We start from the raw sequence: 26,392 nt of genomic DNA on the forward strand, positions 1-26,392 counted from the left end.
CATGGTGGAGGGAGCCTCTAAAAACCCCAGTTTGGACCAATTCATGGTGGAGGGAGCCTCTAACCAGCCCAGTTTGGGCAAATTCATGGTGGAGGGAGCCTCTAAACAGCCCAGTTTGGGCAAATTCATGGTGGAGGGAGCCTCTAACCAGCCCAGTTTGGACCAATTAATGGTGGAGGGAGCCTCTAACCAGCCCAGTTTGGACCAATTAATGGTGGAGGGAGCCTCTAACCAGCCCAGTTTGGACCAATTCATGGTGGAGGGAGCCTCTAAACAGCCCAGTTTGGGCAAATTCATGGTGGAAGGAGCCTCTAACCAGCAGAGTTGTGGGAAAGCAGGGTGGAGGGATCCTCTAACCAGCAGAGTTGGTGGAAATCAGGGTGGAGGGAGCCTCTAACCAGCAGAGTTGGGGGAAATCATGTTGGAGGGAGCCTAGTATTAGCAGAATTGTGCAACGCTTATGGTGGATGAGTATGAGGATGCGGAGGAATTGGAGAGGTTGAGTACAGACATGGAGTTTCATGTTGGGGTGCTTTACACAGGTGGGCACAAAAATGAAGGCTCTATCCAGTGGTGGTTCATTTTTATCAAAGTGAGCCGGTCGGCACTCTCAGCTGACAGACGGGTGCGCTTGTCAGTGATGATGCCACCGGCTGCACTGAACACCCTCTCAGATAGGACGCTGGCGGCAGGACAGGACAGCACCTCCAAGGCATATAGGGCAAGTTCAAGCCACAGGTCCAACTTCGACACCCAATACGTGTAGGGCGCAGAGGGGTCGGAGAGGACAGGGCTGTGGTCGGAAAGGTATTCCCGCAACATGCGCCTATACTTCTCACGCCTGGTGACACTAGGACCCTCCGTGGCGGCACTTTGGCGAGGGGGTGCCATCAAGGTGTCCCAGACCTTAGACAGTGTGCCCCTCGTTTGTGTGGACCGGTGAGAACTTGGTTGCCTACTGGAGGAACTGCCCTCCCTGCCGCCAACGTCACATGCTGGAAACATCTCCATCATATTCTGCACCAATTGCCTGTGGCAAGCATTGATGCGATTGGCCCTCCCCTCTACCGGAATAAAAGACGAGATGTTGTTTTTATACCGGGGGTCAAGGATAGCAAAGATCCAGTACTGGTTGTCCTCCATGATTTTGACAATACGCTTGTCGGTTGTAAAGCACCCCAACATGAACTCAGCCATGTCTGCCACAGTGTTAGTTGGCATGACTCCTCTGGCCCCACCGGAAAGTTCAATCTCCATTTCCTCCTCATCCTCCATGTCTACCCATCCGCGCTGCAACAATGGGACGATTCGAAGTTGCCCGGAAGCCTCCTGTATCACCATCACATCATCGGACAACTCTTCTTCCTCCTCCTCCTCCTCCTCCTCCTCCATTAAACGCAGTGAAGCGGACAGATGTGTGGACCTACTCTCCAGCTGTGACGGATCGGATGCTATCCCTAACTCCTCTGTGTGATCTGAGTTATCCCTGATGTCAATCAGGGATTCTCTCAGAACACACAAGAGCGAGATTGTAAGGCTCACCATCGCATCCTCAGAGCTCACCCTCCTTGTGGACTCCTCAAAGACCCGTAGGATGTCACAAAGGTCTCTCATCCATGGCCACTCATGGATGTGAAACTGAGGCAGCTGACTTTGTGGCACCCTAGGGTTTTGTAGCTGGTATTCCATCAAAGGTCTCTGCTGCTCAACCACTCTATTCAACATCTGAAACGTTGAGTTCCAGCGTGTGGGGACGTCGCACAAAAGCCGGTGTTGTGGCACAGGCAGGCGTTGCTGGAGAGATTTTAAGCTAGCAGCGGCTACTGTCGACTTGCGAAAGTGGGCGCACATGCGCCGCACTTTCACCAGTAGCTCTGGAACATTGGGGTAGCTCTTTAGGAAACGTTGCACCACTAGGTTGAAGACGTGGGCCAGGCATGGAACATGTTGGAGTCCGGCAAGCTCCAGAGCTGCTACCAGGTTCCGGCCGTTATCACAAACGACCATGCCTGGGCCCAGGTGCAGCGGCTCAAACCATATTGCCGTCTCATCGAGGAGGGCATCCCTCACCTCGGAGGCAGTGTGCTGTCTGTCCCCCAAGCTGATCAGCTTCAGCACAGCCTGCTGACGTCTACCAACGCCAGTGCTGCAATGTTTCCAACTCGTAGCTGGGGTCAATCTAACAGCGGAGGAGGAGGCGGTGGCGGAGGAGGAGGCGGTAGAGGAGGAGGAGGAGGGGGGTGTTCTTCTCGTGTCCCTGCCAGGAATGTTAGGCGGGGAGACGAGGTACACCGGGCCAGTTTGGGAAGCAGTCCCAGCCTCAACTACATTCACCCAGTGTGCCGTCAGTGAAATGTAGCGTCCCTGTCCGCATGCACTTGTCCACGCGTCGGTGGTCAAGTGGACCTTTGTGCAAAGCGCGGAACTAAGGGCCCGCCTGATGTTGAGTGACACGTGCTGGTGCAAGGCGGGGACGGCACACCGGGAGAAGTAGTGACGGCTAGGGACGGCATAGCGAGGTGCCGCAGTTGCCATCAGGTCCAGGAAGGCGGGAGTTTCAACAAGCCGGAACGCCAACATCTCCTGGGCCAGCAGTTTAGCGATGTTGGCGTTCAAGGCTTGCGCGTGTGGGTGGTTAGCAGTGTATTTCTGCCGCCGCTCCAATGTCTGAGAGATGGTGGGTTGTTGTAAAGAAACGCCTGATGGTGCCTTTGATGGTGCAGGAGAAGGAGATAAGACAGGACCAGGGGAGGATGAGGTAGAAGTCAACAAAGTGGCGGAGGCAGATGAAGTGGTGTCCTGGCTCGTCCTCTGGAGTGCATCGCCAGCACAGTCAGCAGTGGCAGTGGCAGAGGCAGAGGCAGTGGCAGAGGCAGTGGCAGTGGCGTGAACGGCAGGCGGCCTTTGTCCTGCCGTTGCTGCCTGCCACTGATTCCAGTGCTTGGATTCCAAATGACGGCGCATTGAAGTGGTGGACAGGTTGCTCTTCTCAGAGCCCCTAATCAATTTCGAGAGGCAAATTGTGCAGACAACACTATATCTGTCCTCGGCGCATTCCTTGAAAAAACTCCACACCTTCGAGAAACGTGCCCTCGAGGTGGGAGTTTTTCGGGGCTGGGTACGAACTGGAACATCTTGGGAGATTCCGGGTGTGGCCTGGCTTCGCCTAAGCTGCTGACCTCTGCCTCTAGCTACCCTTTTTGGTGCTGCACCTGCCTCAACATCCACACTACTTTCCCCGCTTGACATCCCCCCTGTCCAGGTCGGGTCAGTGTCCTCATCATCCACCACTTCCTCTTCCAACTCCTGTCTCATCTCCTCCTCCCGCACAATGCGCCGGTCAACTGGATGCCCTGACGGCAACTGCGTCACATCATCGTCGATGAGGGTGGGTTGCTGGTCATCCACCACCAAATCGAACGGAGATGGAGGAGACTCTAGTGTTTGAGCATCTGGACACAGATGCTCCTCTGTTAGGTTCGTGGAATCGTGACGTGGAGAGGCAGGTTGAGGGACAATGAAAGGAGCGGAGAACAGCTCTGGGGAGCAGGGACAGTTTGGGTTATTGTTCTGTAAAGCTTCGGAATTTTGGGAGGAAGGAAGACAAGACTGTTGGGTAATAGGAGGAGAGGAGGCAGAGTCTGACTGGCTGCTGGACAATGTGCTGTAAGCGTTCTCTGACAGCCATTACAAGACCTGTTCCTGGTTCTCGGGCCTACTAAGGTTTGTACCCTGCAGTTTAGTTAATGTGGCAAGCAACCCTGGCACTGTGGAGTGGCGCAATGCTTGCTGCCCCACAGGAGTAGGCACGGGACGCCCTGTGGCTTCACTGCTACCTTGCTCCCCAGAACCATTCCCCCGACCTCGCCCACGGCCTCGTCCACGTCCCTTTCCGGGAGCCTTGCGCATTTTGAATTCCTAGTTAGAAATTGGCACTGTATACCAGTAGTAAAAATTGTGGGTGCACGTAACCCCAATATATTCTTTGAATTCCCAGTCAGACACTGGCACTATATGGCAGTAGCAAGAAATGAGGGTATTTGTATTCCCAATATACTCTTTGAATTCCCAGTCAGACAATGGCACTGTATACCAGTAGTAAAAATTGTGGGTGCACGTAACCCCAATATATTCTTTGAATTACCAGTCAGAAACTGGCACTATATGGCAGTAGCAAGAAATGAGGGTATTTATAACCCCAATATATTCTTTGAATTCCCAGTCAGACAATGGCACTGTATACCAGTAGTAAAAATTGTGGGTGCACGTAACCCCAATATATTCTTTGAATTCCCAGTCAGAAACTGGCACTATATGGCAGTAGCAAGAAATGAGGGTATTTGTATTCCCAATATACTCTTTGAATTCCCAGTCAGACAATGGCACTGTATACCAGTAGTAAAAATTGTGGGTGCACGTAACCCCAATATATTCTTTGAATTACCAGTCAGAAACTGGCACTATATGGCAGTAGCAAGAAATGAGGGTATTTATAACCCCAATATATTCTTTGAATTCCCAGTCAGACAATGGCACTGTATACCAGTAGTAAAAATTGTGGGTGCACGTAACCCCAATATATTCTTTGAATTCCCAGTCAGAAACTGGCACTATATGGCAGTAGCAAGAAATGAGGGTATTTGTATTCCCAATATACTCTTTGAATTCCCAGTCAGACAATGGCACTGTATACCAGTAGTAAAAATTGTGGGTGCACGTAACCCCAATATATTCTTTGAATTACCAGTCAGAAACTGGCACTATATGGCAGTAGCAAGAAATGAGGGTATTTATAACCCCAATATATTCTTTGAATTCCCAGTCAGACAATGGCACTGTATACCAGTAGTAAAAATTGTGGGTGCACGTAACCCCAATATATTCTTTGAATTCCCAGTCAGAAACTGGCACTATATGGCAGTAGCAAGAAATGAGGGTATTTGTATTCCCAATATACTCTTTGAATTCCCAGTCAGACAATGGCACTGTATACCAGTAGTAAAAATTGTGGGTGCACGTAACCCCAATATATTCTTTGAATTACCAGTCAGAAACTGGCACTATATGGCAGTAGCAAGAAATGAGGGTATTTATAACCCCAATATATTCTTTGAATTCCCAGTCAGACAATGGCACTGTATACCAGTAGTAAAAATTGTGGGTGCACGTAACCCCAATATATTCTTTGAATTACCAGTCAGAAACTGGCACTATATGGCAGTAGCAAGAAATGAGGGTATTTGTATTCCCAATATACTCTTTGAATTCCCAGTCAGACAATGGCACTGTATACCAGTAGTAAAAATTGTGGGTGCACGTAACCCCAATATATTCTTTGAATTACCAGTCAGAAACTGGCACTATATGGCAGTAGCAAGAAATGAGGGTATTTATAACCCCAATATATTCTTTGAATTCCCAGTCAGACAATGGCACTGTATACCAGTAGTAAAAATTGTGGGTGCACGTAACCCCAATATATTCTTTGAATTCCCAGTCAGAAACTGGCACTATATGGCAGTAGCAAGAAATGAGGGTATTTGTATTCCCAATATACTCTTTGAATTCCCAGTCAGACAATGGCACTGTATACCAGTAGTAAAAATTGTGGGTGCACGTAACCCCAATATATTCTTTGAATTACCAGTCAGAAACTGGCACTATATGGCAGTAGCAAGAAATGAGGGTATTTATAACCCCAATATATTCTTTGAATTCCCAGTCAGACAATGGCACTGTATACCAGTAGTAAAAATTGTGGGTGCACGTAACCCCAATATATTCTTTGAATTCCCAGTCAGAAACTGGCACTATATGGCAGTAGCAAGAAATGAGGGTATTTGTATTCCCAATATACTCTTTGAATTCCCAGTCAGACAATGGCACTGTATACCAGTAGTAAAAATTGTGGGTGCACGTAACCCCAATATATTCTTTGAATTACCAGTCAGAAACTGGCACTATATGGCAGTAGCAAGAAATGAGGGTATTTATAACCCCAATATATTCTTTGAATTCCCAGTCAGACAATGGCACTGTATACCAGTAGTAAAAATTGTGGGTGCACGTAACCCCAATATATTCTTTGAATTCCCAGTCAGAAACTGGCACTATATGGCAGTATCAAGAAATGAGGGTATTTGTATTCCCAATATACTCTTTGAATTCCCAGTCAAACAATGGCACTGTATACCAGTAGTAAAAATTGTGGGTGCACGTAACCCCAATATATTCTTTGAATTACCAGTCAGAAACTGGCACTATATGGCAGTAGCAAGAAATGAGGGTATTTATAACCCCAATATATTCTTTGAATTCCCAGTCAGACAATGGCACTGTATACCAGTAGTAAAAATTGTGGGTGCACGTAACCCCAATATATTCTTTGAATTACCAGTCAGAAACTGGCACTATATGGCAGTAGCAAGAAATGAGGGTATTTATAACCCCAATATATTCTTTGAATTCCCAGTCAGACAATGGCACTGTATACCAGTAGTAAAAATTGTGGGTGCACGTAACCCCAATATATTCTTTGAATTCCCAGTCAGACACTGGCACTATATGGCAGTAGCAAGAAATGAGGGTATTTGTATTCCCAATATACTCTTTGAATTCCCAGTCAGACAATGGCACTGTATACCAGTAGTAAAAATTGTGGGTGCACGTAACCCCAATATATTCTTTGAATTACCAGTCAGACACTGGCACTATATGGCAGTAGCAAGAAATGAGGGTATTTGTATTCCCAATATATTCTTTGAATTCCCAGTCAGACAATGGCACTGTATACCAGTAGTAAAAATTGTGGGTGCACGTAACCCCAATATATTCTTTGAATTCCCAGTCAGACACTGGCACTATATGGCAGTAGCAAGAAATGAGGGTATTTGTATTCCCAATATATTCTTTGAATTCCCAGTCAGACAATGGCACTGTATACCAGTAGTAAAAATTGTGGGTGCACGTAACCCCAATATATTCTTTGAATTCCCAGTCAGACACTGGCACTATATGGCAGTAGCAAGAAATGAGGGTATTTGTATTCCCAATATATTCTTTGAATTCCCAGTCAGACAATGGCACTGTATACCAGTAGTAAAAATTGTGGGTGCACGTAACCCCAATATATTCTTTGAATTACCAGTCAGACACTGGCACTATATGGCAGTAGCAAGAAATGAGGGTATTTGTATTCCCAATATATTCTTTGAATTCCCAGTCAGACAATGGCACTGTATACCAGTAGTAAAAATTGTGGGTGCACGTAACCCCAATATATTCTTTGAATTCCCAGTCAGAAACTGGCACTATATGGCAGTAGCAAGAAATGAGGGTATTTGTATTCCCAATATACTCTTTGAATTCCCAGTCAGACAATGGCACTGTATACCAGTAGTAAAAATTGTGGGTGCACGTAACCCCAATATATTCTTTGAATTCCCAGTCAGACACTGGCACTATATGGCAGTAGCAAGAAATGAGGGTATTTGTATTCCCAATATATTCTTTGAATTCCCAGTCAGACAATGGCACTGTATACCAGTAGTAAAAATTGTGGGTGTATATAGCCCCAATTCTATTGCTAGGGGACTTGCAGGGTATTTCTGGGGTGAAGGTGGGGGGGCACACCGTTGGAACGGGTATCGGGGTATATATCGGGTATACGGGAATACACTGACAGTGTATTCCATTCAGGATCCTGGGAAAGCTGGGTTGCGGCGATTGAGCCCGTCAGTGCCACGTTACACTGACAAGCTTCTCCCTGGAATTTAGCTCTTACAAGAGCTGTTGGTTGTCTTCTCCTTCCTATCCTAGCCTGTCCCTGCCTACCCAGAATCTAAGCCCTAGCTAGCTGGACGGAAACCTCCGTCCTCGGTGAATTGCAAGCTCAGAATGACGCGAACCTGGGCGGCGCTGTTCTTTTAAATTAGAGGTCACATGTTTTCGGCAGCCAATGGGTTTTGCCTACTTTTCTCAACGTCACCGGTGTCGTAGTTCCTGTCCCACCTACCCTGCGCTGTTATTGGAGCAAAAAAGGCGCCAGGGAAGGTGGGAGGGGAATCGAGTAATGGCGCACTTTACCACGCGGTGTTCGATTCGATTCGAACATGCCGAACAGCCTAATATCCGATCGAACATGAGTTCGATAGAACACTGTTCGCTCATCTCTAATAGTAACAGTTCTGGGTCTTGTCATTGCATATTTCATCCAATGTGAATAGTGCCTTTAAGGTGTCGCTTCCAATCAGAACCACCCACAGTACATGATGTCTGCATAGTGCACATTAACACAACTTTTAATACATAGAGCTATCTTGATCTAGATACATAAACTGCACATAGGGGAAAGATAAGCAGCTATCAAAGAAAGTGATATAACAATTAACCCTATACTCACTGAACAGTTACTGTTTCAGGATGGATGGTCTTTAGACTTTGTAGATTGCTCTTAGTAGGTATGAATTTGTTAATGAACATCAGTGGCAAAAAAAGGCCAGCACATACCAATGGGCTCTGACCTCAGCCTATGCCCAGACTTCACAATCCACAAAATAATTGAAGATTTTTTGTCTAACAAACGCAAATAGGCAGAGGAGGACGGCGGAGAGAACGTGATAGTGTTTGTGTATTCCTATAGTATATTCAGGTGAGACACTGTTTAACTGGAAGACTCTAGAAAGAGGTATTCCAGTTGGTTCAGATTATCAGAATAGGGGCAACTTTCTGTACGGTGTGGATATGACTGGTGGGACAGTTACTGATCATGAGAATGGAAATTTTTTTGCACCTCCAAATGAATGGAGCGGCTTTTTGTATATGCAGAGTTGATCTATTCATTTCTATTGGACTTTTATGGGAGGTAAGCGTCGGTACACCGCAATCTCCAGCAATCCCCTAAAGAAAGAATGGAGTGGTATCCGTGCCATTCAGACTAGGCAGCAGGACCCACATTCACATGATTGTTGGAGATCTCACCACTAGAGATGAGCGAGTAGTATTCGATCGAGTAGGTATTCGATCGAATACTACGGTATTCGAAATACTCGTACTCGATCGAGTACCACTTGCTGTTCGAATGTAAAAGTTTGATGCAGAACCAGCATTGATTGGCCGAATGCTATACAGTCGGCCAATCAACGCTGGTTCTTCTCCTACCTTTAGAAGTCTTCTCCGTGCAGCTTCCCCGCGGCGTCTTCCGGCTCTTCATTCACTCTGCCGGGCATCGGGCCTGGGCAGAGCCGACTGCGCATGCCCGCACTAGAAGCGGACATGCGCATTCGGCTCTGCCCAGGCCCGATGCCTGGCAGAGTGAATGAAGAGCCGGAAGACGCTGTGGGGAAGCTGCACGGAGAAGACTTCTCGGAGGATCCAGCCCGACCCTCACTCGTGGACTTGGTAAGTATAATTTGATCAAACGTTGCCTACCCCTGAAACGAGCATTTTCCCCCCATGGACTATAATAGGGTTCGATATTCGATTTGAGTAGTCGAATATTGAGGGGCTACTCGAAACGAATATCGAACCTCGAACATTTTACTGTTTTTCTCATCTCTACTCACCACCAATCAGAAAGTTACTCCCTAGTCCTTGGATGGAGGTAACTTGAAATATCTGGAATATTCCTTTAAGGCTGAGTTTACATCTTCATCATAGGCTCCATTAGGTATCTCCATTTCAGATTCTGTCACATTTAATAAAAAGAATGGTGCAGCATGCAGAGCTATGTTCTTCCAGTATGATGACAAACATGAAGGAACCCAGCAGACCTCATTATAACTCAGTGGGGTCTGTCTGCTAAAATTGTTGCATCTTTGTAAAATTTATAAACAAGAAAGATATCTCAGTTTCGGGTCTGAAGCCAAAACTTTTTTTCATCTAAAACAGAATTTTACGTCATGATAGTGCAAGTAGTATCAAAACATCGCCAAACACTCCATTCACTTGGACACAACAGTTGGACCCTTTGCAGATAAGACAATGGTGACGTAGCCAAGTGATATGGCACCAATGTCTTTGTTTTTTAGTTCACTGTACAGCTGTGCCAATCCTTACTTTCCATGGAATTTGTTTAGCACAGTTGTTTCAATTTTTTGGGAAAATAATAGTTCAGAATATAAGAAACTTTGTAAGATATTGTAACAGAGAACAAAACTTACTATCATTCCTCTTCTTCCTACTAAACTGCTCAATTCACTGCTCAGACCGTCTTCATTGAAGATGGAGTAGAGCTCACAGACAGATCAGGGTACATAGAAGTCTATGAAGAAGGGAGGGAGGAGCCCAGCAAGAGAGAAATAAGTACAGATACATGCTGCCTAAGATAACATTGTTCATTAGATTTCTAGCAGTTTTCCAGATGTATAATGAATAAACCTCTGATGAAATACACATCTTTTGTAATTTGCCCAAGGACGTGGGTGTCTTTCTGCTTCTCACTCATTCCTTTTCCCATTCTCTGTACACTTCTTTGCACTACAGCCAGTTGTCCACGAAGATGGATCTCACAGTGAATTGTAAAGTTTAGCAGGCAGGAGAGGAGATCATAACATAAGATAGAAGCATTTTCCTCTGATGAGATATATTGTTTTGTTTCTTATATTCATTTAAAGAGGACCTTTCATGGTTTGGGACACAGGCAGTTCTATATACTGCTGGAAAGCTGACAGTGTGCTGAATTCAGCGCACTTCCGGCTTTCCCGATCTGTGCTCCGGGGTAAAGCGCTATCGGTCCCGGTACTGTAGCGCTTTACAGTCAGAAGGGCGTTTCTGACAGTTATCCAGGGACGTCCTTCTGCCCAGCAGCGCCTATCGTGCTGTACTGTGTGAGCAGGGAGTAACGCCTCCTCCCTCTGCTCACAGTGCTCATCCATAGACAAGTATTATCAGGAGGGAGGGGGCATTCCTCCCCGCTCACACAGTACAGCGCAATAGGCGCTGCTGGGCAGAAGGGCGTCCCTGGATAACTGTCAAAAACGCCCTTCTGACTGTAAAACGCTACGGTACCGGGACCGATATCAGCTTTCCAGCAGTATATAAAACTGCCTGTGCCCAATCTGATGAAAGGTCCTCTTTAAAATGGTCATTTACAAAAAAAAAAAAAAAATTGAAATGACACTTTAAAAGGGTTGTCTGGCCCTAAATCAATTTTTTATCCACAGGACTAGTAAGGCTGTGGTGGGGTTAATAATCTATGGGGGTCCCAACCACTGAATAGTGGTGGTTCTTGGAAAGTGCAGTATCACTCCTATTACTTGAATAGGACAGCCTGCACATGTTTTCTACCCATTGCTATCTGTGCGGCATCAGGGTGTCAGAGCCCACAAATCACATACTTATGACCAAAACAATATCATGACACGCTAATGCCTGGTTCATATCTGCGTTTGTAATCTGCTCGGGGAGTCTGCATGAGGACCTTTCGCCAAACAGACTACCAAACGCATTGGCAAGCGGTGTGCAGTGAAAGCACATGGACCCCATAGACTATAATGGGGTCCATGAGCTTTCCGCGCAGTGTCTGCACGGAACATGCAGCAGAAAAGTACCTTGTGATCTACTTTCATGTCGGCATGACTCGTGCGGGCAGTGCGCGGAAAGCACACTGACCCCATTATAGTCTATGGGGTGCGTGTGCTTTCACTGTACACCGCTTGCCAATGCGTTCAGTAGTCTGTTTGGGGGGGTCCCCATGTGGACTCCCCGAATGGATTACCAAACGCTGATGTGAACCAGGCATAACTAGACACAATGCGCTTGACAATACATCCACAAGATAATGAAAGAATATAGCAAAAGTGTGTTGTTTTGAAAAGCTGGTCATCTCAGGACACCTATCTGCATATGTCCAACCAAGAGGAAACGCAATGAAGAACACATCTGTAAATTGCATTGGCCTGTCTTACTATACAAACCACATTAAACATTCATGTATAAGCAAGATGCTTGTGTACTCATATATTTCACTTAGATCTATATTATTCTAGGATAATATGGCAAAAATAAAAATTCTCCTTACGATCAGCTTCTTAAAATAGTGCTGATTTTTTAATATGTTCATCATTGCCACGCTCACGCCTGTCTCCACAGCTGCTGTCATTTGCAAAGATTTCCTTTCTTCTATGAAATAAAGAATCATAATTCCATCCGTCGCTTCATATAAATAATACTTTCATTCAGATTCCGACTAGGAGAAAAAAAAAATTGTTGGTTTTCTTTTTGGTCGAGGTTTAATTGATTCTGAAGTTTGCTCAGAATTCTGATCAGGCTAAATTGGCAGAAATATCGAGACAAGTTAATGCCTGGAAGATAAGAAGCTTATCCCCTCGGTGCGAAACTTTTCTGTACACTACAGCTGTAATTTTCAAAGATTCTCACCCAGCTCTGTATGAACATAATGATATTAACGTGATAACTTCTTGTATTTGCTCCTTGGCGAGGATTCATTTTAATGTGTTCTTGAATTATTAATCTGCTTAAAATTTAGTTAAAGCCAGAAATATGTGGAGAGCTTCGCTATTTTGTACTTGAAAGAGTATACATACCTGCTAATGGACTGTCAAAGGGCTGGTTTATTCAAAGTTACTACAAATTGGGTATTTTTGGGGGTCCCTGGTCTGGTCATCAAAGTATCTTAAATGTCCCATGAATAGGGATATAAATGTTCAGAGTTATAGGTATATACAACCTTAAAACCAAATTTGTGTGGTTCACTGGTTAGCACTGGAGTCCTGGGTTCGAATCCTGCCAAGGACAACATAGGCAAGGAGTTTGTATGTTCTCCCTGTGTTTGCATTGGTTTCCCTCGAGTACTCCGGTTTCCTCCCACACTCCAAAGACATACTGATAGACTGTGAGCATTATATGGGACTGTAACTGACATTGTTTGTAAAGTGCTGTGGAATATGATGGCGCTATAAAAGTAATAATATATAAAAAGTAAATAGCATTGCAGGAGACCACGTGGTGTAAACTCCGCAGTTTGGCCATGGCGGACACGCTGAATCAAACAGTGTTATTCCCAGTGTTTCCAGTGCCAGTGTTGATAAGATATTGTAGTTTTTGACAGTATGCAAAATAGATATTTGGAGCAATGAGGGCATTGCCACCTTCCTCTTCGGTGCAAGAGCTAATTTATATAGTAGAAACATGGGGCATGCATCTAACCATCCTGACAATGGCATGTCCCACATGACTGTTGAGGCCTAATCACAGGCCTCAGTGGTCCCCTAGGGCTAATAATATCATTCATGAGGCCAGAATTGGCTTAAAGAGGATGGGGACCTGCACCAGATGCCACAATTGAATACAGGAGAGATGAGGGTGACTGTTATGTTTAGTTACCTCCCCAGGCCTCCACTGACTATACTCTGCATAATAGTGGTTTATGGATAGTGTTCCCCAAACGTTTGGACTCAGTCAAACCCCAAATTTTTCAGAAATTCATGATGAACAAGGATTCTTACAAGCTAGTTCACTCAGCCGAAGCCTTGTGTGGTGTTCTTAGAATACAAGGATTTATAATCTATTAAAAGTGGCCCAAAGACACAGTGAACTGGACAGAGTGCCATTGGTGCTCAAGTCTTGGGGGTGAAGAGCAAAGGCTAACACAACTGATCCTACAGATGAGCCAGTGCAACCCACATTGCTAGAAGTTGACCTGGTGTGATGAATTAGCTTATCTTTTACATTGTGTGGATGGGCAGTGCATGTGCTGAAGAGACGGCACCAGGATTTTCCGCAAGGCTATACAACTACTTTTAACAAAGGTCCACTGACCGGGGTCTGTCATCAGGTGAAGGTCCAAGCTGAACAGTAGCTGACCCTGTCCAATATTTGCCGTATTTTTTGGATGATAAGGTCTAGGGAAGAAAAATTAGGAAAAAAATATTTAATTTTAATTTAAACTTCTGTGGTTGTCAAATGGAGTTGGGAGTAGAGATGAGCGAACACTGTTCGGATCAGCCGATCCAAACAGCACGCTCCCATGAATAGAAATGAATGGAAGCACCTGGCACGTACGCTTTGCCGGCGGCCGGTCGCTTAACCCCCTGCGTGCCGGCCGCTTCCATTCATTTCTATGGGAGCGTGCTGTGAGCGTGCTGTGCACTATACTGCATGGGGGGGAAATAGTGAGCTTTATACTGTGTGGGGGGCAATAAGGAGTTTTATACTGTATGGAGGGCATTAAGGAGCATTATTCCATTCTTGGGGGGGAAAGTAATGGGACATAAGTTCCCCACACAAAGTATAATGCTCCTGAACCCACCACACAGTGTAATACCTTTTGTTTTGCCCCCACAAATAATTAACACCAACAACCATCAGAAGAAAGATAAATCTCTGACCGGTGTCCCCAATCTCTGACACTACATCTGCGGCAGCATGGATTGGCACATAAGCAGGCACCAGGGGTGATTGTTGATCCCTACTGCTGATGATGTAAAGTATCAGTGCGTAAGGGATAGCGGGTGGAAGATCAATCTTTTTCCTGACCACTGTCATATTGATAGGGCCTGGAGGCAAGGGTGCAGACAGCTGGTGGCCACGATCCGGGTAAACACCGGGGTCCATCAGTTGAGTATCCCTGTTGTGGGGGACACATGCAAGACAGTAGAGGTATTATAATGGTAATGGTCTTGGCAATGTTCTTATGGGAAACCTTGGGTTCTGGCATTCATGTGGATGTTACTTTGACACTGTCTCTAACATTGTACACCTTTCCATTGCAACTGCATTACCTGAAGATAGTAGAATAATACCTGCCACACTATAAAAATTGTTCAGGACTAGTCTGAGGACATGACACATCCCTAAATCTCTATCCGATCAAACATTCTTGGAAGTTACTGGAAAAACAAATGAAATCCAAAGAGGCTGAACCTCACAACTTACAAGACTTAAAGTATCTGCAATTTTGCTTTGTGGAGTCCATGCATGAGTGGGTCAAAATGTTATGATCACAATATTACGCAGGTGGATTTATTGTTATGGCCGATAGGTGTGAAGAATCGTTATATACTGTAAATTGTATATAACATACATAAGTACCATTTCCATACAATAACATACACGGTACTGTGGAGTGCATAAGATTGTGTGTGCTTTGCTGTGGCTGTTATTATTAGTTATATTATCTTTAAGCAGGGTCCTGAACTCATATCTACCGCCATTATCCACATAATACAACCTTTATCACTGTCTGGCTGACTGCTGAGCTGGAATAGATAGCTGCCCTCGGGCTATGTTTTCACAGCTTAAAGTTGTTAATATCCTGCAAATAAACAGCTCAGTCTAATGTGCAGAATACCTGAAGAAAATATGGGAAAGGATGTCATAATGGAATCCAAATGTAAATGGGATGTATAATGTTTATGAGCTCTCAGCCCCATCGTCATTTCCCGGGATACAAGAGTCAGGCTTCAGTTCCCTACACTAATGAATAATATTATGTAGATGGACGGCTATAATATGGCACCCATAGAAATCTGCAAGGCCCCTCTGTACCTCCGTATAACACTGATTTCATATGGTTTCATCCTACTATATCCCATATTATTCCAATAGGAAACAAAGTATGGTATGTTCCACTCCACCAGAAGCATTGTATTGTAAGTATACCATTTGGCAGTACATTTTCAATGGCCAGACAAATTTAATTGGGAGTCAGTGACCATTAGTCAACGTATCAATCCAGCCCCACAGATAGGTTAGGTTTAGCTAAATCAGAGATTGTTTGCCTCTTGTGAATTGGTGGTTCCATTACTGAGATATCGCTGTTTTTGAGTTCTTTAGAACAAGTCACACCCTCATTGCTCCAAAGAGATAATTTGCATATTTGCAAATTAGATGCAGTCTTGGCAACAGAGGTAGTGACTCACAAGGAGATAACACTGTATGATTCATGTGACCCCAACCTATCTATCTGCGGTAAAAAAGGAGTAAAAATATTTCTGCCCATTTTATGACTTGTAATTTTTAGCACTTTTTCCCTCTGCAGTGTCTATCTGTAGTTTGCAGTTCACCCTGAGCATGCCAGACACTGCACACAGTAAGTAGAGGAGAATCTGCTCCATAACACTCTCCCTTTCAATGAGAAAGAGAAAAATCCCCAAGGCCATGCAGGACATATATAGAGAAGTACAAACATCTACTCAAGTGGATAAAGTGTTTTGATTGTTTTATAAAGCTCCCATTTATCTCCAGCATAACACTAAACCTGTGTTTCTGTTTCTATATCTCTCATTTATAACACTATTTCTTGTTATGTGGAGGTCAGATTTTAGTGAGGCTGCTACATTTACACGCTCTCTCTTTCACTGAGAAAGAGAAAAATCTCTAGGACCATGCAGGACATATTTAGAAAAGTACTGACATGTGCAATTGAATAAAATGCTTTGATTCTGTTAGAAAGCTCCAATTTAGCTCCAGCACACTAACACTAACCCTGTGATTCCGTTTCTATATCTATCATACACTGTTATCATCTTATGTGGCAGAAGATCTTAGAGAGGCTGCTAATGCTCCATCCCATTAGCTAAACCCCTGACACTACACTCTACATGTACTATTTTATATAATTTCCTTGTGCTCATTCCTTTCCCCCTCCAGTTCACATAGACTGCTATAGACAGTGTAATTTAATACATTTGAACTATAGTCTGTCTCAAGACAGATACAGCAGAACTTTTTAGTGTGAAAGTCAGTTTAGCTGAGGGAGAGGTAGAATAAAAATAGCCTGATTAGAGGAGAAAGAGGTCATGGGAAGAATATGCAAATCTGTCTTCCATGATGTAATTAGGAAGTCAGATGCCTCAGTGTTGCAAACCAATAGAGGGCGCTCACTGGAATGTGCAAGCCTGTTTTCCCTGATGTAATTAGGAAGACAGAATCTCAGTGATATGGCCCAATAAAGGCAGCTCCCTTTAACATCATGCTCGACCTTCCAAGAGGCCTTTGTTTTGCAATGAGGCTGGGATTATTACCAGGTATAGTCTCTCAACTGAGGACGGCCATTTCGATGTTATTGCATCTCATCATCCCGGTGTAGCAAAGACTAACCTGGTAGAGGTGAGAGGCTTAGACAGGGTTAGGGGGATATCGTCACTCCTTGGGGAGAGACCACCATATAGGTGTGTGGAGACTTATTAAGCCTTTAGCACTCCACTTTGCAAGGGGCCATGGGAAGAATATGCAAATCTGTCTTCCATGATGTAATTAGGAAGTCAGGTGCCTCAGCGTTGCAAACCAATAGAGGGCGCTCACTGGAATGTGCAAGCCTGTCTTCCCTGATGTAATTAGGAAGACAGAATCTCAGTGAGATAGCCCAATAAAGGCTGCTCCCTTTAACATCATGCTCGACCTTCCAAGAGGAGAAAGAAGCATTTTTCCCTGATGAGTAATATAACAAAGTTTCTTATAGTCTCTTGTACTATTGATTTATGCTAAGTTAATATGGCTTTATGCACGAAGCCAAAATATGTTTTTGGAGAATGTTAAAAAAAAAAAAAATCAGAGGACAGAGGACATGCAGGAAACCCATGGAAATATTAGTTGGGCAACAAACACCATGTTTTGTAAAGAGTAAATTGAATTTATAATAAGTTCTTTATGGTCTATGAGCAAGAATAGAGAATTATTTTAACCTAAGAGTAAACAAATTTTATCTCCTTTAAGTTGCGTCTCTCAGTATGCAGCGTCTTCAGATTTGTCGCTTATATGCAGATGTCACTCGTCAGTACTGACAGCAATTACAGGCTAATAATTAAAAAGAGTGCGGATCTCATCAGTTGTTATCAGTGTGGGGCCATTAACCTGTAAATGAACCCAAAACAGAGCGTTACATCCCTATTTGTTAATTATCCGTAATTTCTCCCAAGAGAAGGAAGGAGCAGGATCCAGCAGCATGACCATGACAAAATATGAAAACAAACAAATGACGTTGGTCCGGATCCTTAAGTGACTTATACGTCTGTGTTCTGCGGTAAAGTAGACGATTTGGCTCAGTTGTTAGCCCAGTTGTCAACATCAGTAAGGAGATTGTATGTTCTCCCCATGTTTGTGTGGGTTTCCTCCCGGTGGTCCGGTTTCTTCCCACTCTCCAAAGACATACTGATAGGGAATGTAGATTGTGAGCCCTGTGTGGGACAGTGACTGACAATGTCTGTAAAGTGATGTGGAATATGATGGCGCTATACAAGTAACAGATATATTATATTATAATACAATGGTCTTATCCATCCATATAAAGTGTAGTGTTATGGGTGTAGAGGTAGCGGATACCCTATACCCTTCTGCCATATAATAACAGCAATGTTATAAATGTCACTTGGGAGTCTGGGACCCCCTTTTCACTGGATACAGGGGCTTCAAGTTTTACCTTTCTCCTTATACCAATTCTTTAAGTCACGGATACTGATTTTTCAACTCTGGCCCGTGTTGCCATGTTGGTACTGCTGCCTCTTCATCCGACTGATAGCAGTGCCAGTCATGATGGATTCCCCTCATTTATTCTTTGATTTGGAACTGGTTTATAAAACTGATGATATGTTCACCAGCTCAAAATAAAGTGTCTATATTGGGTAGACACTTTCATGAATTTTTGCACATATGATAATATATAGTGATGTGCAAATGTTTTAGGCAGGCGTAAGGAGGGGGGCAAAAACCATATAATTACATTAAATAAATGATTGATGTGCTCAGGCACTATATAATGCATATATCATATCCATAGATTGATAGGCTAGATGCAGCAAGTGTTGACAACTTTTATGCAGTTTTGCCAATAAAGATGACTGAATAGAAGATAAATTTAAGTGCTGCTTTTTCTTTCTCTATGGATATGATGTATGGAAAAAATGCTGCAAAGTTACAAAATTAAATGAAGAAAAGAGAAATCTAAATCCCATCAATATATGGTGTGAGCGCCCTTTGGAGGAGGAGTCCTGGGAGTGATACGTCCCCTGCGGAGCTCCGATATTAACATCATCAAGTCTGTCTGGGATGACATGAATAGACAGAAGGATTGGAGCAAGCCTACATCCACAGAAGATCTGTGTTTAGTTCTCCAAGATGTTTAGAACGAGTTCCTTCAAAACTGTTCGCAAGTACCTAAAAGAACTGATGGAAGGCAAAGGGCAAAGGTCACACCAAATATTGATGGGATTTAGATTTCTCTTTTTTTCATTCACTTCATTTTGTTCACATTTACATAGTACTGTACAGAATTATTGGACGATGAAATGCACAACCTCTATCCCCGGTGTAGATAAACTCCTATTTAACCCCCTCCCCATGCCTCCATGTTACAAGCTGCTTCTGATAAGTACACTATCCCTGAAGAGCGCAGGAAGCAATTACTACTGTTTGTGCAATAGAAGATCTCAGATCAATGGCCCCCTACCAGGTGCGCAGAACAAGGGCTAAAAAGGAAGTAAAGTCAGGATAGAAATCTATTTTCTCATGTAAATCAAGAAATGACCATTGACTGCTTGGTTTTCAGAATCTTTGAAGTTGTGGCTGTGGAGCCCTATTCCTGCATAGTACAGACGTGTAACATCTAGTATCTTTCTACTTGCGATGTTCATTTTACTATTCAGTTTTCATCCGAATGCTTCTCACTTTACAACATGGAAACCATCAGCAAGTAGGACAGCTGTTGATGGCAGATTTAATAATTAGTGCTTATTTATTTATTACTGCACAAGGCTGCATTGTTCCCTTAAGACTCTTAGTCAGACTATTTCATTAACTATTAATAATCCCTGCAGCGCAGATCATTAATACATGAATACCTAGAACAGACATACAGTACGTATTAACACATGAATATCCATATAGTCTGATACAAGTGGCTGATACCAGTTATACATCATGTGTTACTAATATTGTCATATGTTACATAATATATTTAGAATACAAGTCAACAGAAAACTTCTCTCCCCGTGTCTGTATATTATATTGGTATAAATAACACACTGATGTTATATGAAGATGAGTGTTATTACCATACCTCCCAACTTACAAAGAACAGAAAGAGCCAACAAAATGCACAGCGTGGCAAAATTTAGCTCCACTCACTTCTACATTGACTTCGCCCAATCTTATAAATTTTTCCATGTGTCCCCACACAGTATAATCCTCCTACAGTCACCCATACGTTATATTTCCCCACATTATAATGTTCTCTTCCAACTTCCCCACGGTATTAAGTCCCTCCCCTGGTGCCCTAGTTTAAAACTAGAGGGGGACATTCAGGGCTGGATCCAGGTTTTTATGGGTCCTTGTGCGACAGAGCCTCAGTGGGCCCCCTTGTAAAGGAGGCGGGGGGAGTCGAGACACTGTGCATTGCAGATGAAGCAAGTGACGTCACGCAGGAGTGTGGCGTCACCAACGCCATACCTCCCAACTTTTAAAGAATAGAAAGAGGGGAAAAATGCGCTCTGCGCGCCGCGGCAAATTTGGCTCCACCCACTTTTATGTTACCTCCGCCCACTCATTCATTTATCATGTGCTCCCACACAGTATAATCTTCCTACAGTCACCCGTAAATTATATGCCCCCCATCCATCTCTCCCCCAGTTTCATATACACCCTTCCTCTGCCCCCAGTTTCATGTCCCCCCTCCACCTCTGTCCCCAGTTTCATCACGTTCTCCCCCTTCATCTGCCCACAGTTTCATGTCCCCCGTCTCTGCCCCAGTGTCATGCTGTTCCACCCCCTTCATCTTCCCCAGTGTCATGCCGTTCCCCCCTCCCCTTCATTTGCCCCCACAGTTTCATTGAGCCCCCTCCATCTCTGTCCCCAGTGTCATGCCATTCCCCCCCTCCCCTTCATTTGCCCCCCCAGTTTCATTGGGCCCCCTCCATCTCTGTCGCCCAGTTTCATGCCATTCTCTCCCCACCCCCTTCATCTTCCCCAGTGTCATGCCGTTCCCTCCCCTTCATTTGCCCCCAGTTTCACGGGCCCCCTTCATTATGTTCCACCTTAATATAATACAAAACAAACACTTACACTCACCTTCCATCGCTCCCCCGACGCTCCTCTCTCCACTCTCACTCCATTCACATAGGCAATTAAAGCAGGAGCTGTGAGCGCAGCTCCTGCTTTAAAGCCGCGGCCCGGCTTGCGTGTGTAGGCGCGATGTGATGACGTCATCGCGCCTACACACGCAAGCCAGGCTGCGGCTTTAAAGCAGGAGCTCCGCTCACAGCTCCTGCTTTAATCGTCTATGTATTCAGCTCATTGGCGTCCGTCGGACGCTGATGAGCTGAAATCGGGACAGGCAAGTGCTGGATCGGGCAAGTGCCGGGGGGCCCCCAGAGGCTCTGTGGGCCCCGTCACTTGCCCGACTATGCCGTGTGCTGACGCCGGCCCTGGGGACATTAAACTGGGTCAGCTGGGGAGGGACATTAAACAGTGGGGTTAGTTGGAGAGGGACAATAAATTAATGGCAGATGAAGTGGGACATTAAACTGGGGGCAACTAGAGGGGGTATTAAACTCAGGCAGCTGGAAGGGAACATTAAACTGTAGGGGTAGCTGGAGGATGACATTAAACTGGTGGCAACTAGAGGCAGACAGGTTCCCCTCCAGCTACTCCCACAATTTAATGTCCCCCTCCAGTTGTCACCAATTTAATGTCCCTCTTAAATTACCCCCCAGTTTAAGTTCCCCTTTCATCTGCTACAGTTTAAATTGCCCCCCTTCATCTGCCCCCAGTTTAATGTCCCTCCTCCATCTCTGCCCCCAGTTTCATGTCCTCCTCCATCTCTGCCCCCAGTTTCATGCCCCCCTTTATCTTCCCCCAGTTTAATGTCCTCCTTCATCTGCCCCCTCTTAATCTGCCCCTAGGTTCATGAGCCCCTTCAACATCCCCCCCCCCCTAGATTTGTCCTCAACATTTAACATAAAAAACACTGACACTCACCTTTCCTCACTCCCCTGCCGATCTGTCTACATTCTCAGTCACAGAGTGTTCTTGGAGCTGGAGGCGCGATGTGAGTGACGTCATCACATCGCACCTACAGCTCCAGAGGCCGGAGCACAGTGTATTCAACTCATCCGTGTGCTCTGGGACATGCTTGCTGCAGACCAGACTGGCGAGAATCCAGGAATGTCCCGCAGAATCCGGGACAGTTGGGAGGTATGATATTACATATCCACTGCTTACCTGATATGTCATCTCTAGGGCCCTTTACACGGCCCAATAGTCAAGGAAATTATCATAAATAGTCTATTGTCAAACTATGTGGCACTACGGCCTTCACTGCAGGAGATCAAGCTCTTTCCCCATTCACCTTACATCAACCTGTGTTAAGCCATGAGCGGTAACATGGCTGTATGTATGTATGTATGTACTATTCACATGATCCCTTATTCAATGCTTCATTTTTAAACCGTTTAGGCCTTTTCCTATTTTAACCCGTTTTCTTGGATTCCTCAGTACATATCCTGGCCAGGTAAATGGAACTTTTCTAAAGTACCTTTTTCTGCGCCTACCCATAGTTGTAGGGCGCTGGTGTACACTGGTGCTCCTCCTTTCTGAAGAGGTTCTTCAGCAGGTAGGGTGTCTGTTATACAGACCTTCATTAGACACAGCTTAGATGTCCCAGATCTACTGAAAAGAACGGGGGAGTCTAAGATCAGAACTGGCGTGAATGGGCGTTTCCTCCTTCAGCTTTGTCCACACAGAGGACCGGGGGAGATTGCCTCACCTATCCTGGACTCCGTCAAGTCCATTGGTCCCTCAGCATCCTCTTCTGGCCTTTTCCAGCCTCCTGGCCCCGAGGGACTACTGAGGCCTGTGATTGGATTGCAGAGGTCATATGGGGGTGATAATGTCATACATTAAAGTTTCGTTGCTGGTGTGATATCAGGCAGAAGACTGGATGAAATCGGTAGAGGGTACTGAGATGCCACAAGGATGCCCAGGAAAGGAGAAGTAGGATGAGTATAGGGGTTTAATATGTTTCACCTCCCCTGGGCCTCCACTTATTATACTTTGGGGTCTGAAGACCCCCCTGAGTATAATAATAGCATTTCTGGTTTGTTCCAAACAAGTTCAGCCCGAAACGATCTGAACAGACAAACCTCACGAATAGTTGTCAAAACGAATCTCATGAGGTTCACCCATCTATTAAATGGATATAAGATGTCCCCTTAGAAAAATATTTGGAAAACTACGGCTGGGTTCACGTCTGCACCGGAGACTCCGTCACACAAACCGGAATAATGAGGATTGAAAATACTTTGTATATATTTTATATCATTTACCAAGTCTTGTAAATATCTTCCATTTTCAGTTATTATATCTGCAATTCCCACTTTACCCTTCCCAATACATATTTTATGATTCTGTAATTTCTGCTGTTTTTATTTCCAGCAGGTACAAGCTTCACGAATGAAGAACATCCTACTCAAAATGCAGCTCTGCCTTCAAAGGAGATCCCCAAGGGTACGAATAGGACAATCCTGGAAGTGTGCAGTGGCACGGTGGCACCCCGCAGGAGTTTACTTCCAGCAAAGAAAACAACCACATCACCTGCTGGTAAGCAATTCTATTCCAGATAACATCCCTGCTATAACTCGCCATCTGCATTATCCCACCAGGAAGGAACCATTTCTCATTATGTTAAATGAATGTTTTTCTTCTGCCGCCTATAATGACAAAACAGAACCATCAGCCTGTCTAATGGCATAGTGATATCTGGGATTTACTGCACGAGCCTTGAGGGCCATACACACAAATTTTGACTTTTTTGCAGGTATGGAAATTATATGAAACAATAAGAAGTCATATGATATTTATAATAATAATAATAATAACAACATAAATAACCATAATAATAACCTTATCAAAAGGGGCACTTATGGGCACTGTACACAGATTTAGAAAATGATTGGGGTAAGGCCCTATGTCCCTGGTCAAGACATAGTAGGTCTACACCAGCAGAAAACTGAATTATTATTATTATTATTATTATTATTATTAATAATAATAATAATATTTTAAATTATTGTTGTTTATTATAATTATTATCATGATAAATAATTCTCATTATTAGTGATGTGAAGGTAGGGAGGATAATGCACATAATAATATCACAATAGTAGGGTAATATATACAGTGATGTAACAGTAGTGGTATAATGCACACAAATGTCATAATGGTGGCATAATACACAAAATGATGTCACAATAATGGGGTAATGCAAACCGTGATGTCATGATAGTGAGGAAACGTGCACAGTGATATCACAGTAGTGGAGTAATGTGCACAGTGATGTCACAGTAATGGCATAATGCACACAGCAATGTCACAATGGTGGTGTCATACACACAGTGATGTCACAATAGTGGGGTGACCGTAAAAAGATAATGTGCATAGCGATGTCATATACATGGGAGATACTGAGTGACATCACAGAAATGTTACAGTGATGTCACAGCACATGCATGCTATATCATATGTAAGCCGATGGCTGGTCAGGTAATGGAGGGGTATACATCTCACCCAGACTACTCAGGTGGTTGAAATGAGAAAAATCCAGAAGGAATGTTTGTTCTCAGCAGACAACTTTCGTCTGCTGAGTATTTTGGTAAATGCTCAGTATTGGGCTGGATTTTTAGGAATGACAGGTAGGTAGGTAGTGGGACCTGTCATTCCACCTCCCTCCAGTCCACACTTTGGGGATGTTCCGGCAGCGACTCAGCTGATGAGAGTCTCCTCATTAAGGAGGCTTAGGAAGTTGCTCCAGCAGCAACACTTTGGCAGAGCTTGGCTGGAGAGCTGACAGAGAGGTTGTTTTTTGGAGCTGTGTCCTGAATGATTCTACTGGCTTTTGATTTCTGTTATTCTAGGTGAGGTAACCTATTCTATGTTTAGTTAGAGCCTAGCCGTCAGGGATTTATTTTTGTATTGTTTCCTTTTGTTCCTGCACCGTTTTGTTTTGAGTGAAAATAAACTCTACCTTTGTTTGGACTAAAGAAACTGGACTTTTGTGTCTATGCCACCCCAGCTAGCAACCCCAGACCCTGACACATAGTACAGACATAATACACATATACAGGTATAATGAACACATGACATCACAGCACAGAAATAATGCATACAGTAACACACCTTTCTAATGTCCTTAGTGATCAATAACCCCACTTTGTGCCTGAGAGGAAATGACCCCCTTACTTGTTGGCTGCATGCCGCACTTGTGTAATGCAAATGTGAACATGGCCGTAGTAACCCCATCATTGGAGAGAGAGACGGATGTCACAAATTCTATACAGCGCTGCAATGTATGCAAGTGCTATTTAGCCTTTTGACGCAAAGGGTTAACCTGTAAGGAGACACAAGGGAATGTTAAAGAATAGAGACTGCTGGGTTTCCAGTAATTTCATTGGCGGTATTACACGTCTCTTTCAGCGCTAGGTGCTGTATACTTCCTAATACTGGGAGATCGGCCAGTTCATTACATGCCTTCCATTTTCCAGGCATTTTTCTAAATTACAGCCCCTGCTGTTTTGCCATTCATCTCACCAGTTTACTAGAGAAAGTATACGTCCGTTCCACTGAGTAAATTTCAAGGTCAGTATGAGCCGTGTACTGGGATTATATGTCATCTCACAAAGCTACGAACCTGGAACTGAGATATCATGAAAATAACAGAATTTATCTGTGGAGGACTGTACATAATAATATCCAGGGCCAGGATATCTGGGAAATATTCCCTGGATGTTGTCATAATGGTAAGGGGTCATGTATTGTGTTACATGGCCTATAGGTATAACCAGAATATAATATTATTAAAGTAGCAAAACCCATTCATAAATTTTGGAATTTTGGGTTAATAAAGGGGCAGAGCTCCATAGTCACAAAAGGAATCACTTGCCGGAAGACCCAAGACAACTACAGACAATACATGTGGGGGAATTTACTATTCCCTCTAGGCCCGTAGACTGGCATAGATGGGAAGAGTTGTGGCACATCTCTGATATACAAGCTCTTCCCTCTTTCTGAAGCCCCTCACCACTTTTTATGAAAGGAAGCACAGAGATAGAGATAAATCGCTCAGATAAATTTACTATCTTGAGTTATATAGGAAATCTATGCCAGTTCCTGACTGGCATAGGTTACAATTCTGGTGCAAGGGCATGAGTCTGAATTATTAACAGGCCTCAATTATTCAGACACAGCACCAGTGGGGGAATGGATTAAGAGTGACTTTAAGAGGAAAGCCAAGGATGATAGAAAGGTGCACGTCGCCTGATTGATCACGTACTTGGAGTCACCAGAGATGAGTCCAGGACTTACTCTAAGTTATTAAACTTATTAACATAGCTATAGATAGGCCTAAAGTTACAAGGTTTTGGAGCCTTAAAGGGGTTGTCCAAGC

At 44.2% G+C, this 26,392-nt stretch overlaps 1 protein-coding gene across 2 annotated transcripts in view; it reads left to right on the forward strand.

Moving 5' to 3' along the window:
* Positions 1–26,392, forward strand: part of MTUS2 (microtubule associated scaffold protein 2) — a 481,013-nt gene that overhangs the window by 353,861 nt on the left and 100,760 nt on the right. For both annotated transcript variants that reach the window (XM_075265977.1, XM_075265978.1), the window contains exon 5: positions 23,386–23,550. In XM_075265977.1, the coding sequence (XP_075122078.1) occupies positions 23,386–23,550 (165 nt within the window). The remainder of the gene's footprint in view (positions 1–23,385; positions 23,551–26,392) is intronic.

This window comes from Leptodactylus fuscus, chromosome 2 (genome assembly GCF_031893055.1).
Source record: "Leptodactylus fuscus isolate aLepFus1 chromosome 2, aLepFus1.hap2, whole genome shotgun sequence".
NCBI lineage: Eukaryota > Metazoa > Chordata > Amphibia > Anura > Leptodactylidae > Leptodactylus > Leptodactylus fuscus.